The 15,045-nt window shown below is 39.8% G+C and overlaps 1 protein-coding gene across 9 annotated transcripts in view; it reads right to left on the bottom strand.

Moving 5' to 3' along the window:
- Positions 1-434: 434 nt before the first annotated feature.
- The window catches only part of CFAP97 (cilia and flagella associated protein 97), a 28,729-nt gene continuing 14,118 nt past the window's right edge, over positions 435-15,045 (bottom strand). For 6 of the 9 annotated variants that reach the window (XM_046940776.1, XM_046940775.1, XM_046940777.1 and 3 more), the window contains 4 exons: positions 12,404-12,789; positions 4,979-5,129; positions 4,198-4,321; positions 435-2,219 (listed from right to left, as the gene is read on the bottom strand). In XM_046940776.1, coding sequence (XP_046796732.1) covers positions 2,198-2,219; positions 4,198-4,321; positions 4,979-5,129; positions 12,404-12,789 — 683 coding nt within the window. In that variant the 3' untranslated portion in view covers positions 435-2,197. The remainder of the gene's footprint in view (positions 2,220-4,197; positions 4,322-4,978; positions 5,130-12,403; positions 12,790-15,045) is intronic. The other 3 variants (XM_040699640.2, XM_040699639.2, XM_004941062.5) reach the window with 1 other exon arrangement.

Here is a 15,045-nt window from a genome sequence, read left to right as displayed (position 1 = left end):
ATAGACCTTGAGAAATGCTTCATTCTTGAGCATTCTCCCCTCATAGGGCAGAAGAGGAGAAATAGTGCCTTTTTGAATGCAGTCACCTAGAAGTCTGATCGGCCTGGTCTGTTTTCTGCCTGATGGCAAATAACTGGGGTTGCAACTGGTTGAAGCATAAGGTTGTGAAGAAAATCAAGGTGTTTATTGCAGTAGTCTTATAAATCATGACCTGCATGCTTGTCATTTCTCTTCCTTTGCACGTTCCTTAGAGAAAGTCTGCCAACACACTGTAACCATTCACCTCACCAACATGGGTGCATATGGCATTTGAGTATTTTGGAGAAGATACTAAAAAACATTGTCAGAGGTACCAAACTTTGGGGGTAATTTATGCATGAATAAATACTGAAAGAATTAAGAGAAAGCAAAATAACTTTGCCAAGGGGTCTAAATAAGAATAAACATTCTGAATTTTATTTAATTCTAGAAGAAAATAGTCTGAAACATTGCAGAAAAAAAGGCAAAAAACAAAAGGGGAGCAGAGGCTATTAAGAAGGAAAATTCCTCTGGCAAAGAGACAGTAGGGTGAAATAATACATTATAAAATACAGGTAAAAAGCTCCTTATTTTTGCCTATATGCTTATTGGCATTTAACAGGCAGCACTTTCCACAAAGATACTTGGTGTATGAATTCAAAACCATCAATTGAATAACCATTCTCCTAAAAGCAGCACTGTTCCCTTAGCATAAAATTCAGTTATCTGCAAAGCTAGAAAGCAGGCAGTTTTGCTACTGTAGTGAAATAAGCCCTCTGATAGTCCCACTTCAATCCATCTGCACCTCAAAGTTATTCAACAGAACCCTGCACTGAAATCATCGCTATTACCTTATAACTCATACTTGAACAGAGGGAAATATCTTGAATAGCCTGGTAATGGATTCTAGAAGTAGAAAAAGACAGAGCCCACCCACCATCAAGCATGCATGTGCTGTACTATGCAGCCCAGAAAGCAACCTAGTGAGGGAGGGCACTGAGACATTTATCTTTTGGATCAGGAGGAGGTTAGGACCTTCAGGGTGGATCTGAAGGGTAAACCTCGCTCTCTAAAGAACACAGCATACTGCAGAGAGTGGGAGGGGAAGAATTTATGTCCATGGTTAGAGTCTTCCCTACCTTTCTGCAGGTGAAAACCTGTATTCTCAGCTCCAGACTTGTTATGGAAGGAACAGCAGCCACTAGTTCTTTTAAAAACCAAAAGAAAACAGAAGATTTAAGACATACCAAGAGGCACAGTGGAAGAAAAACCCTAAAAACCAAGAGACCTACTCAACCCCATTTTCCCTTTCTGGCCCTTTAAACAAGAAAAAAAATTCTCAATAGTATGTTCTAGTCTTAAGTAGTACTATGTGGGTGGAACTGAGAATTGGAATTTTTGTCCCAAGCTCTCACTGCATATAACCCAGTGGAGATCACAATTTTTGCACGTGATCAGAGCTTGCAACAAAAATAATGAATGGCATTTTAGGACTCTGTAGTGAGAAGCAAGTGATCTTTAAATAGCACAGCTGCAAAGATCACTGTTGGCAAATCTTGTCTCACTTTGGCCAGGAGGAAACTTACCAGGAGATGTATTACCTGAAATGCTTACTTCAACAAGGAATAGAACTAGGAACTTAGGAATAGAACAGCCTGAAAACAAACCAGACCTGCATCACAAGCACTAGCAATCCCTGCTGGTATACAGAATACAAAGCTGTTCTCAACCATGGTCTGTCCTGGAAGATGGCTCCAGATGCAGCTCTGGTTTCCTCATTCATCAGATGGAAATGACAAGGTTCATCCACTGTTTTGCTCACAACTTTGAGCAGGCAAACACCACAGATGGAGGGAGGATACAAGGAAAAGCAGTCACAAGGAAATTTTATTGGTTGACATGTTAGAAAGAAAAATACCAGCTTTTTATAGGGATTTGTCCTGAAAGTGTTTAGCTGGCGATTAGGAAAATATCCACCATAAAAGACAAACATAGCTAGTCAGTGCTTATCTGAGTGAGGGGTAACAGCTGAGATGCCTCAGGATCTTCAGTAAATGCTGCAAACAGTCTGGCAGAAGATAGGCTCTGGTACAGAGAAAATCCTATAAACTCCATATGAAGAATGGCCTTGCCTGATTCTTCCAACTTGCTCAAGTCTGAAGTTCCCAGGAATTAAAATTTAAGGATGCTGCTTGCACTTTCTGCTGGAAGAGATTGGGAGGGGAAAAAAGGCAGAAGAGAACATAAAGTGACAAAAAAACCCAGACCTATTAGAACTTATTGTCATAAAAATTGATGAAGTTATCTAACTTAATGAAGACCTGTCTATATGGCTTATTTAAAGCAAGAACAAAGAAATCCACCACACACCAATGTCACTAACAAGTGCAACCTCCACTACAGGTAAGTGGAAGCATTTCTCCAATTACATCCTTTGCAATTCCATATGAAATCTAGAATTCTGAAAACTCACAGCATTGGCAGAAGTTCCATGTTAATATTTGCTTACAATTTACAAAAATGACAAAAAATGACAGTATTTCAAGCTGAAGTTAAATAAAATGAAGTGATTAAAATCTATTTTGGAAATTCCTTTCCAGAAAAGAATTATCATGTGAACATTCAGAAGTACTTAAGTTGTGACCTTGATGTTCACATTCAAGGACAGAAGTTTTCAAATAGTGAATAACCTTAATTAGCACAATATTACAAATACATACAGCAGCACTACGCAAAAAATGCCTTACAGTCCTTATCAACAAATAATAATTGTAATAAAATCTGCTTGCCACAATGCTGCTTAAAGATAAAAGTTTAAACATTGTCAAATAGCTACATGTGATCTGCAGGTCACCAGGTGCAGAAGCTCTGCCAAGCTACCATACAGGACCCAGCAAAATGTTTGTTACAGTGCAGAATACTTGAAAGCATAGGCACTCATGCAAGCACGAGTAAAGAATAAGCAGCTTGCTTTTTATCCCCCCCTTGTAAGGAAAAGACAACACTACAAAATACAGTTTTTTAGCTTACACATAATACAAAGATTTTCTGTATCTCTCCCTGGAAGATGCTGGGAAAGCAAGCAGGGTTCCAACAACAGCCACAGGCAGCAGCATCATAATTTATGCTTTTCATAAGACTACAGCCCAACAAGATAAGTGCACTCTAAGCTTGCCTTCAAGGACAGAAATGAAGCATGACACCTACTACACTTGCCAACTACATTAAGTTTTGACAACCACATTAAATTTGGCTCCCCTTATAAGTGGGCATTAGCACTGAAGCCTATCTATTGGACACTACTACAAATACTTGGTATGAACCTAACATTGTCAAAATGGGCTACAAAGCATAAGATTTTATTTTTATTTTCTCTTTTTAATGTTGGTTAATAGTTGCCCTCAAAAGCAAATGCTGAAGTTTTTCTGCAGCTCAAGCTTTATCTCCCCACTGAGAAAGGAAATGGTCTGCAAAAGCAGGGCCATGAAATGATTCCTTTGCTTTCTATTCTCTAGCCTGGGAAGAATCTAAAACTTCATCTTGTTTAGAGTAAATCTGAAACTGTTTGAAGTGAACAACTTCAGCCTCTGGTGTTGAAAGAGCATCATATGCTTCTTTCGTATGCAAAGGTCCCAGTGTAACTTCTAAAATCCTTTTAAATATGGAAGAGACAGCCTTGAATACAAAATGAAAGCTCATCACCTTGAGCCATCTATAATCATGGGAGAGTAACACCCTCTACAACATCAGTATTCTAGCTTTTCACCTCTTTATGCTGATGTGAAAGGAAGATTCTTTCAGACATCCGAGCCTGACCTAAACATTCAGAAGACTTACCTAAAGCCAGGATGAGAAGTGCCAGTCTAGGAATTAAGTCCTATAGTACAGCAACTCTGTCCTTCCATGTCATGGATACGAACTCCACTTACCACTGAACAATTAAATCGAATTAAATTAACAATTCCTATTGTGTGTTTAAATGCTTCTTTCATAAATACTTCCTCTCACAGAAAACACTGATTGATGCAAAGGTGTATGCTTAAAACCATTTAATAAGCAATGATATAGTTTACTATGCATTTGAATCATTAATCAATGGAGAATATCTTCACACATTGCAGCTGCTGAAAATAGAAACCTGAGGAACACCACAGATTGTGAAGCAAAGCATGCGCTTACAAACAAGCAGCAGGAACATTAGTGGACTTAGGTCTCTGTGACACCACAGCAGGTGAAACTGACATGGGTTTTTCCTTCTTCTGTCTCACTGTGCTTGATGCAGTGTACGCTCTTGAAGAGACTCCTGTTAACACACACACAAAGAAAAGTATGAATGCTTATGCTGGGTATGTCAGAAAGCTTCATGCTACGTTACATTACATTACTATATTCATTATCATGATTTCCAGAACAAAACATAATAAAAAATCCCCACAATCATTCTAAGTTGAAAACAAAATTAAAACATTGTGAGTCATTTGTAAACAGTCAGAACAAAAAAATCTGGAGTGCATGCCACAGTGCAGGGGTTCTTTGTACATGGATCACTGGGGAATCAATGACCCACTTCCAAATATCACACACACACCACTTCTGGAGAAACAAAGCTACTAGCAGTAGATTTACACTTTCTAAAAAAGAACTTGAACTTCCTCCCCCTGCTTAGTCCTTTCAATAAGAAGTACTGGCAAATTGAGAAGTATTTACAATCTTTTTTTAACCTTCTTGGCAAAGATTCTTAACAAAATGATTTATTAGAAACTTAGGAAGGTAAATAAACAATTCAGAGGTTCACCATACTTTTGGTATACTTAACAAAATCAGTTTAATGATCTCTGTGATGAACCAATCTAAGGAAGACAAAGGAATTTATTTACTTTTCTCATTAACTGCAATTCTGCATTATGAAATTGAAACTGCAGATTCTTGCATTTCTTTACTTGTGTTTCTGAGTACTCACGAGACAGACCACGCTGCCTGGAAAGAGAACTTTCTTCTCTTGGAGCTGGTGAAGTACTTCCATAGCCCACATAGCGCTGATAGTCCCACAGTTGTTCAGAACGCTTCATTCCAGGTGTTGGTTTCACTGCTGTCAGTCTCTTCAGTAAAGCCTTAATATCCAAGAAAAATACCAAGAAAGAAAGAATGAACAAGAAACTACAAAATAAGCGTTCAGAGACTTAAATCTATTTTAAATGGAAGAAAATAAACCCGCCGATTTTTAGTATTTTTCAACATGAACAACTTCACTGCTGACTAGGACATACTGTCCCAAACAGATAGCAGCAGAGGGGCACTCTAACAGAATGGTCTCTTGATAGGGAAGTGTGGATGACACAAAGGTGTGTCACTGAATTCCCCCATGAAGAAAAAAATGGCAACTGGGGACATTCATTGACACTTGCTGAACATTTCTAGAGACCAAACAGTGGATGTAAGCACAGCGAGGGGGTAGGTGGTGCATTTCAGCAACAGTGACAGTACCTTTGCTGGTTAAGATAGCTGTTAGTGCAGCATGCAGGCTCTTCTTCACTGCTGATGAAAATACAGAGCTAGCTGTGTTGAAAAACTGTTCTGTAGCTGAGAATAGGCTCCATTAAATAGTTTACTGTGCTCTTGGTATCTGCTGCTGTTCCCGTGAAAATAAATAGGTACTACTTTCAGAGCAACCCTCATAGGTGCAGTCCTAGACAGTCTCTCTTCACCCAACAAGGCCCAGGGAAGCCACAAGGTTGGACACTTAAGCCCCACAGCATCCCTAGAGAGAACTGCTGACCTCAATTCTGTGAAACTAATAAGAAATCCAGCATGGTGCTTTTCTTTGTTTTTTTCTTTGGCCTTTATGAATGTCTCATCCATAACATACTTTTAACAATAATTTCCACTATGATCTCTTATAGACATTATTTCCTCTTTGTGAAGTCAACCCTGAAAATTATGCAGCAAGCATTACATCACAACAGCTGCCTGTATAGTATTTCTAAAGATATACCCATTTTCCTCTAACTTCATTATGACTTTTGCTTGAAATTCTTAAACCAGTGAATCCCATTTTCCATAACTTTTCTAAGAAAAGAACTTTACAGTAGGTCAAATTTGGAAGGACTCTGCTACATACAACTTCCAATCAACAAGTTCACATTTTTAATATATTTAGCTTCCAATGCCTGCTTTTCAAAGATTATACATTCTCTGCTAACTAACTGAATTTGAATGGATGGCCTGTAGATGCTTGACAGTGACAAAGTCATTGGTCAGAGTTACAATACATCCTATCCATGAGAGACAAGGCCAACAGCAATTACACGAGTCTCCAAAGGACAAATGATACCACTATTAATAAGGATGTATTATCTAAATGCTTACTTACATGGTAGACATCGAGAACCCACACAACTGCAATTTATATGAAGTGATCATCACCCCCAGTGCCCCACATCTACTCCCGGGTTCTGTTTAGGTTTTCTGTTGTTACTGTTGGTGGGTTTTTTTTGTTTGCTTATTTCTGTTTTGTTAAAACAGTATTTTTTTGTTTTAGAAGAAAAAATTCACAGAAAGTGACTTAGGAAACTGCACAGTATTCACGAGATGTCAGCTGCCACTGTCCAGCTGAAATAGGAATGTAAGAACTACCAAGAGTTCGTACACAGGACTGGAAACCTGCACAGTGTGCAGGAGAGAAAGGACAAGCCATTTTGGCTCAGGCATGATACGTCACAAGTGCCCGCATCAAGTGCCAGCCAGTTCACTCTCAAGTGGAAATACCTAAGTAAGCAGAAGTCAAAGGAAGGACTCCAGCTAGAAATAGCTCTTCACTAAAGCCTGTTACAGAACACAAAATGGTAGGACTTCTCTAAATGTTACATCCAACATTTTATACACAAGTTCACCACCATCTGCTAAAACAACTACATGCATATGGGTTTGCGAAGAACACTTATCTTCTATATCATAAATGGAAGTTCTCAAAGTAGTCAGCTTTGTCATAAATGGGTAAATAGTAGAAGCAACATTCTCTTCCCTGTGAAAGTCATTTCAAGTCTGCACTCCACCCATAACAGCTTCAGAATTATTGCAACATTAAAGGTATGCAAATTTCAAGCTTGATTCTGAACACATGAATTTGAATATGCCTGCTTAATCCCAGTTTAAATACAATTCTGTTTTTACTATTAGGCCTGCATTTTAACAAGCATCCAGCCCACATTACTAAAAGCAAAGTCAGACTACTCCCAGTATGAAAAGATGGTTTCTTGAAGAGGTTAGGATTGGACATCATACAACCCTTTCCTACAGAAAGAGCAGATTGTGCAGTGGTTCCACCTCTGTTTTAAGAAAAGCTATTTGCTAGAAAATAGCTCTCATGGTACCCCTACCCTCTGCTGAGCACTGTACCAAGGACACGTAACTTACATGCCAGGTGTGGTTGTGAATCCTGCATTTTGAAGCACAGCCCTCATCATACAGACATGTACTCATCAACACACTAAAATGTCAGTCTTGATCTGACTAGGTCTGTTACATATCTAATCCAATTCTTAGGTTTTCCTACTAACAAGTCTACTGACTTCTGTACCATGGAACTACCTTCTACAAATAATGTTCTATTTTAATTACCTATTTAAACCCGCTAATTCTTCCACTATATTCTCCTCAAAAGAGGATTTTGAGAAATGGATTGAAGAACACTGGCACTTTCCTTATTGTGAAGTGCTAAGTTTCTGTAGTCTTAATCCTGAACAACTGAAGTAATAGAAATTCTCACTGACCTTAATGAACAAAGAATCAAATCACGCTAAATAATCCAGGTGCTCAGAGCCAAAGACACGTTCCTGATGGGATTTACAGATAAAACTGAATAACAGACATAAATGCAGGAATCTATCAGTTGCTCTTAATAGTAGCTGCTCAGAGCACCTGATTGAAGCTCAGTAAGACTGCACTACCAATCAGAAAGTCAACTCTTTTCACTACTGTTTTCTCTTCTGTCATGGAAAGGGATGTAACAACACCATTGGCAATTTCCTAGCTTGGAGAAAAGCCTTCCAAGGTAAAAGATGCTACTTTTTCTTGCTTTACTTAGCTTTTTAAACATATGAAGGCTTCAGTTTTCACCACCTTTGAATTGTAGCCAGCTGACTAGTGTGCCTTGACAGCTGTTCAGATTTATTTATATTACGCCTCCTCTAATGTCACTCACATTAGCAAACACACTGTCCCTAAGCAGAGCTCAGGTGGGGGAGGGCGAAGCAGATATAACAGTGCATTCAGGGACAGCTTCTTGTTCTTAACAAGAGGGTTTGTGTGTTCCTTCAACTGCCAGGTATGTTTCTTAGCTCTAACTTCATAAACTCTTACATCAGAAACCTCTCAAAGTTCTTCAGTCTACAAAAAAGTACTTCTAACTAAAATGCCATGTTGATTTGTAGCTGACATCCACAGAAAGCAAGCAAGCTAGGAGAATACAAGAGATGGAAAAAAACCCCACCAAATTGAGCAGTGTGCTAAATAACCAAACTAACCTGGTAATTAGGGAGCCTATCAGAATTACCACAGCAGTGGTAACGAATCTCAGGTCTGGGTAAGGAATCAGTACAAAGAGCCTACAGCCTCATAACTATGACTGCAGAGCTGCACTTTATGTACATTCTACAGCAGTCTATATTAACCAGGTGCATCTGCATACCAAACTCACATCTGAATAGCTTCCCCTGACAAAAAAAGCCATGGAAACAATGTCTTTGTTTTTATTGTACTCCATAATCCTGAGAACTACCTTTTTCTATTAGTCTTAGCATAATATGATTTTGAACCTTGCAAGTAGCAACATCTTACAAAACCCTGCATGCTTGAGTTTGAGGAGCCTCCAAGCCCAGTGCCAGTATTTCTGACCTCTCAAGAGGATGGTTTCCCACAACTCTTCCAGAAAGAGACCAGTAAGGCAAAACAACCTCAATATTCTTCTGACAATCACATTAAGTATGTGACACCTGAGGTGCAGTGCTCTCAGATTTGGAAACAGCCCCTGGGGAAGGGATGGAAGGAAGGCAGAAGCAGCCCAGAATTCATGAGGAAGGCATGAGGTGCCTGGGCACAACCTCAGTGTGCCCACATCCTCCTAGTCTAGTTTCTACACCAAGAAGCAGTGTCCTCTGTTTGCAGCATGATGTGGACATCACAGGAGCTGCACTGAAGCATAAGACTAAGGACTGCAGCCTAAGCTAAATTATGTTCTTTGTATGTGGTGACAGCCAGAGATGCTCAATCTCTTGCCCCTTCTCCCCCTCTGAATATCTTGACCCATCAGCACACTTGAATCAAGTGGAGATAAATAAACATATTATGGCAGCTGTCATGTACTTTTTTTTTTCCTTCCAAGGAAGCCCAGATTGTCCAGCAAGACAAAAGCAGCTCAAGATGCAGGAGAAAAGCAGCAGTTTGGCTGGAGGATCTCTGCACTGGTAGAGGCCACAACGCCCAGACAAAGTAGGAGGTAAAAGCCCTAGTGACACCTGCAGTATAGGGGCATGGGGAGCCAAGCATATGGAAAGGGAAGCCAGCCCCTACAGGGAAACACGGTAAGCTAGTTCTCCGATGGGTGTGGAGGCTGACTATACTAGAGCTGGGATCAGTTGTATCCACAGGGACAATACATCTCAGGAGAGTACAACACAAATGAATGAATGACATCGACTGCTATGTGCAGTGAGGCATAACAGCATGGGTCAGAAGAATTCACAGGGATGCACAAAAAGGCCAAACGCCACAGCAAAGGAGAACACTCATTGCTCTTGATCCAAGGTTGGGAACTGCCACCCCAGACCTGCTAAGACTTTCCACTCAGCTTCCAGTATAAACTCCAAAGGTCACTTGTCCGCAAGGAACTTGGATGAACACAGGTGACCCAAGTGAGCTAAGCTGCTCACACACTTAAATCCCAGTCTGAGAAACAAACCAACCATTCAAAAAAACAAAAAAAAAAGCAGATAAAATTACTCACTAATAAGTTTTGATAAAGTGATGGAGGAATGACGTAGTGGCTTAAAATCTGAACTTAAAGGCCTCTAAATATTTACTCTGATGTACTATATAGATTGTGCCACACAAACTACTAAGAGTTCAAAACAGGACAGGTAGTTCTCAGCCTCTCAAGATCAGTTTTATACTTGCACTGGCAGAAACTGACATCAACACATCAATACAGACATGGGAAAAGAGTAACCTATCAGACACACTTGGTCCCCTTCCATGGGAGAGGAGCAGCTGGACATACCTTCAGAAAAGGAGGAGATTTGCTCAATCAACAGCATCCCCTGCCGGTAGGAGCCACACTCCAGGCTCACTAGCTCAGTTCAGCCACTCAAAGCAGGTTCCATTTCAGAAAGAACAGAGGCACAAACAGCAAGTATAAAAACCTGATACAATTAAAAGACAAGTACCAGCACCAGAAATTAAGTTGCCTTTCTATTAACAGCAAAGAAAAGGCAATGATCCAAGAACATTCTAGGAGAACAAGTGACAGTTACCCATATGAAAGGTATTAACAACAAAAACAAATCAAATATTGAATTCAGTGAGGGGGAGAGCTGCCCTCATGTATACCAGAGCACAGGAGCTGTGGAGGGCACCTGTCCTCTATCCTTCCTGTCTCTGAGAAAAACGTCATGCCCACAATGCCAAAAAAGCAGCAGTAGAAAATTCAGTATGTTACACATGTGATGCTCTAAGTGCATGTGCACTTGAAACAAGAAGGGAAGCAATTTATCAAAAAACCCAAGAACTCTTAGAAGAAACTTAAGAGCTATACTCATTGTTCATGGTTCAGAAAGCTAAATGCACTGTCTTGAGATTGGGGTAATTAATAGACCAGATTTTTTTTTACTGTTTAAAATAGTAAGACATTCTAACAAACTCTAAGGGATTATTTTGATGCCAAACTGTAGTCACATTGCTACAGTAAGTGTGTAATTTCTACACCATAGTAACTGAAGGATATCACATCTTTGACTACAAGCAGCCACCACTAGTCTCTAACATCCCCAGAGAGCAGTGCATGAAGAGATCAACTGCTGTTAGTGCTCAATTTTTGATCCCTATGTTGCAAAGGAAGGCACTCTTCAATAAAAAATCCTACAATGTATCAAGCAAAAAGAAGTTTGTGGCTTTCAGTGAAAAGATATGCATTAATATTACAGCCACCATCTAATCACAATGTTATACAATATAGGATATTGTTACTGGGTGGTTACCTGTCTGACACAGCACTTCCTCTCTGGAGGCTAAGAACACTCCCTGATCATCACAGTCCATGCAGAAGCACAAGTCCTGCTTCCAGCACTTGAATGAAACAATGAACACCCACAACATACGAAGTGAGCAGTCCTACCAGCTTAAGAAAACAGAAGTCTAAAAACATTTCCTCCCTCCACAATGAGGAGTATTGTACCTACAGTACACTGTCATGCCAAATCCTCTCAGTGTGTGAAGCAACATGTTCTTATGGTCACCTGTAATCCCCCATTGTTCACTTCGGAAAAGTTTTCAACTATGTAGAAATCTAAGATGGAAGAACTGAAGTGTACTGTGTTTTCCTGAAGTGGACACTCAGAGATACACCATAGAGGAATTCTATTCATGTAAAAGGAAACTGCAACTTAAGAGAGTAAGAGCAGTCACATTATTTCCCCTAAGAATTTCCCCAACTACCTTCAACTATACACTACCTCCTTTTCAAACACAGTAATGAACAACTAGATATGAAAGTGTCATTCCCTGTAATACAATTCAATCACTAAAAGTCTTATTAAAACCAGTATTATTTGTTGTCAGCTCTGCTAATATCCTCACAAATGAGCCCAAACTTCAGTTTGGGCCACTAAGCCACTAAGTTAAGTTTTTCTGGTTGTCACACGTATTCTAATGAGAAAAGCAGAGTGCTACAAATATTGAAAGCAAGGGATGGATAGTTATGATTCAGAAACAGAAGTGGCATTCACATTGTATCCTGTTTCAAATGTAATAGGTTTGATGCTGTCATATGGATTGCTTTATATTCTGCAAGCCAGTTCCTGAAAGATCAGTAATTGTAATGCATGAAGTAGGACAAACAGAATTTGACTGCTATGCAAAATTATGACTGTGGAAATGAAAATTACCCTTAAATTGAATAACAGTAAGAAGTAGGGCACACTCAAAGTACAATGCATTTTCATCCAAAAATAAAGCATAACTAACAATTATACAAACAGCACAGTCATGGAAATTCATTGCAGACTTCGTGCAGTGAAACTAGAAGTGCTCCCTAATCAGTTTAAGTATTTAGCAGTGATCTGTTAATAATAAACAGTCCTCAATTTACCCATCCAAAGCAGTCCTCAAAACTCACCAGGTTTTCTTTCTCAATTCTCTGCTGCTCCTTTTGCCTGTTGATGGCACTGTGGTACACTTGAAGAGATGGAGAAGCTGACTTCTTCAGCACGTTGGTTCTGTTTCCTGGCATCGCACACAGCCGGGCCAGTTCTTGGAGCAGCCTGTGGTTCTCCTGATCAATTCGTCTAACTTCTTCATTGGTGAAAGAATAATTTTTCCTGGTACTTCTAACTGGATGAACGATGCCCAGCTTTTGTTGTCGTTTATCCCTCAATTCCAGAGCAGCTTTCAAATCAGAGCAATAGTGAGATTCTCTGTTGGCAGAAAAACTTTCCCTTGTTCTTCCAGATGGACGACCTGCAGTTCGTTTGCGCTGTTCTTCATTCTCCAACCGTAGAGCAGCTTTACAATGGCAGAAATAAAAGCAGATTGTTTTTATAAAGGAAGAATGCAAAGGTTACATTCTGTTAGGATTTATTTACAGGCATGAAAAACCAAAGCATCTTTTTCCCTCCTCCATTTGAATTTCAGATCCACGTATTTTGCAATTTTTCAGGACCTCAATATATTCACATTACCCAGGATCCACTGCAAAAGTCAAGTCCAAGGTTGGCCAGATACTTCCTTCTCACTAGGCACCTCCTCATTTACAGACAGTAGTTTAGAGGAGCTGGATGGATACAATGAACAACCGAACTCACTGCAATAGGAGCAGCAACACTCGCATGTTCTACAAGCAACTGAGTCAGATGTATTTGTTGTTCAGGAATAAATATGTCAATCAGCTTACTGTGGATGGTCATTTCTTCTAAATGGCCAGTACTTCTGATAACCCTTTCAACGTGATCGCCTCAACCTCCACCTTCATCATCATGCATTGACACAGCACACAAAAATTCTATCCTCAGATATTATTGGAGTTGCAACAGTACCAGCCATCAGCAGAGGCATTTATCTATACATGCTAACAGGGCTACTGGTACAAAGCACTACAGTAACACTGCATGCAATCATAATCACCACCGTGGTTATCGTGCCTGTATCGGTAGCACAAATAAGATTTCAGTAATGTTTTGTCTTATATCTCAACTGATTATATTCCAGAACTTACATAAGCAAATACCGCCACTCTAAAGAAGGAGCTGGAAGTCAAAATTCAAGTAGTTCATGAATTCTGGAATCCATTTGGAAATCAGTGACTTTGCCCCATCAGCATGCAGGCTAAAGTATGCCAAAACTGTCCTTAGGCAGCTGTAACCACAAGGCCATTCCCATGAGCAAATGTTGCTTTATTAGTTTGTCAAGGGAAGATGCAAATCACTTCAAACCCAAAGAATGCAAAACAGTGCAGATCAAGGGTGCCAACCAACAGGTTAATAAAGCATAATGTCTCTCAATAGGCACTTGTACAATTTAGCAAGCTAGTCTCAATAACAAGCTAGTGCTCCTATCAAAGCCATTTGGGAGACAAACCTGGAATAAGAATCACACTGGGATAAACCTACAGGGGATACAAAGAAATACAAGGAAAATAACTAGTAGCATACTGTCCACAGGGTAACATCAAGCCACCATATACTTAGGAAGAAAGGAATCAAATATCTCCTCATGAGAACATGTAAAACTAGCACCACAGAACATAGCTGGAAAAAAGTAACTTGCAATAAATACCTTTGGACAGCTGTACATTTCACATGGAGCCACATTATATAATTTTATCATGAAGCTGTGAGACAGTATCACCTTTTGCCTTACGTCCAATGCATCTCACAAGTAGAGCAAAGACCACTCATCATATGCAAGTGGAAGGCAGGCTGTGGCAAAGAGGAGTTGCTCAACTATTGAGCTGAAGTCCTGACCTGGCTTTGTGCCCCTAATGCTATTGGTTATGCAATCCCTTGCATTTATGCCTCTCAATAACAACCAGTGAAAATTCCAAACAGTGACCTTATCATATGCCATAACTCAAAACAAGCAAAGGAAAAAATCAACTTCTACAACAACCAAAGCTCTGCTGTGAAGTTGCTTGATGACATCTGAGCAGATGACTGCCAAAACCCAATAATTTAACTCATGGTAAGCGGTCGGGTTACAGAAGACTCACACGCTTCCCACCTGAATTTCAGACTTGTACAGCAGCAAGTTTTCCTCAGGAGGACAGGGCACAGATTAATCTCAAAGTCTATAGTTCCTCTCTACTTCCTTCAGCTCCTGAACAGATCTTTGTACTACTAACCTTCTGAGGAAGAGAAGCAACAGAATGCATGCTATATAACTTCCTGAGAGAGAATCACGAGTACTACAGGGCAAGTGCTTGTTCCTAACAAAACAAGGAAAATACCAAGGACATCCAAAAAGCCATTGCTTCTTGAACTATGGTCAAGTAAGTCATAGTAACAATCTAAGAAAGTAGCAAAAAAGGTGTGTAAGACTTGCCAAAATAGTGACACTTTCTGTGGTCAGCCAGAGTCACTATCAACACTTCCAGCAGCAGTACTCAAGTTGTGTCAGCTATGAGGCTTCCAACCCTGTAACTTCTAATCTGCAGCAATAGCTTATTCCCAAAGCTGCCTAGCTGAAAACCTGTCCAAGCTGCACTACTGTGAAACACTACTTACACTGCCAAACATTCCTTTTTCCTCCACAATTACTATGACA

The sequence above is a fragment of the Gallus gallus genome, chromosome 4 (genome assembly GCF_016699485.2).
Source record: "Gallus gallus isolate bGalGal1 chromosome 4, bGalGal1.mat.broiler.GRCg7b, whole genome shotgun sequence".
Taxonomy (NCBI): Eukaryota; Metazoa; Chordata; class Aves; order Galliformes; family Phasianidae; genus Gallus; species Gallus gallus.
Note: the sequence above shows the minus strand (reverse complement) of the source record. Positions and strands in the feature narration are given on the sequence as shown.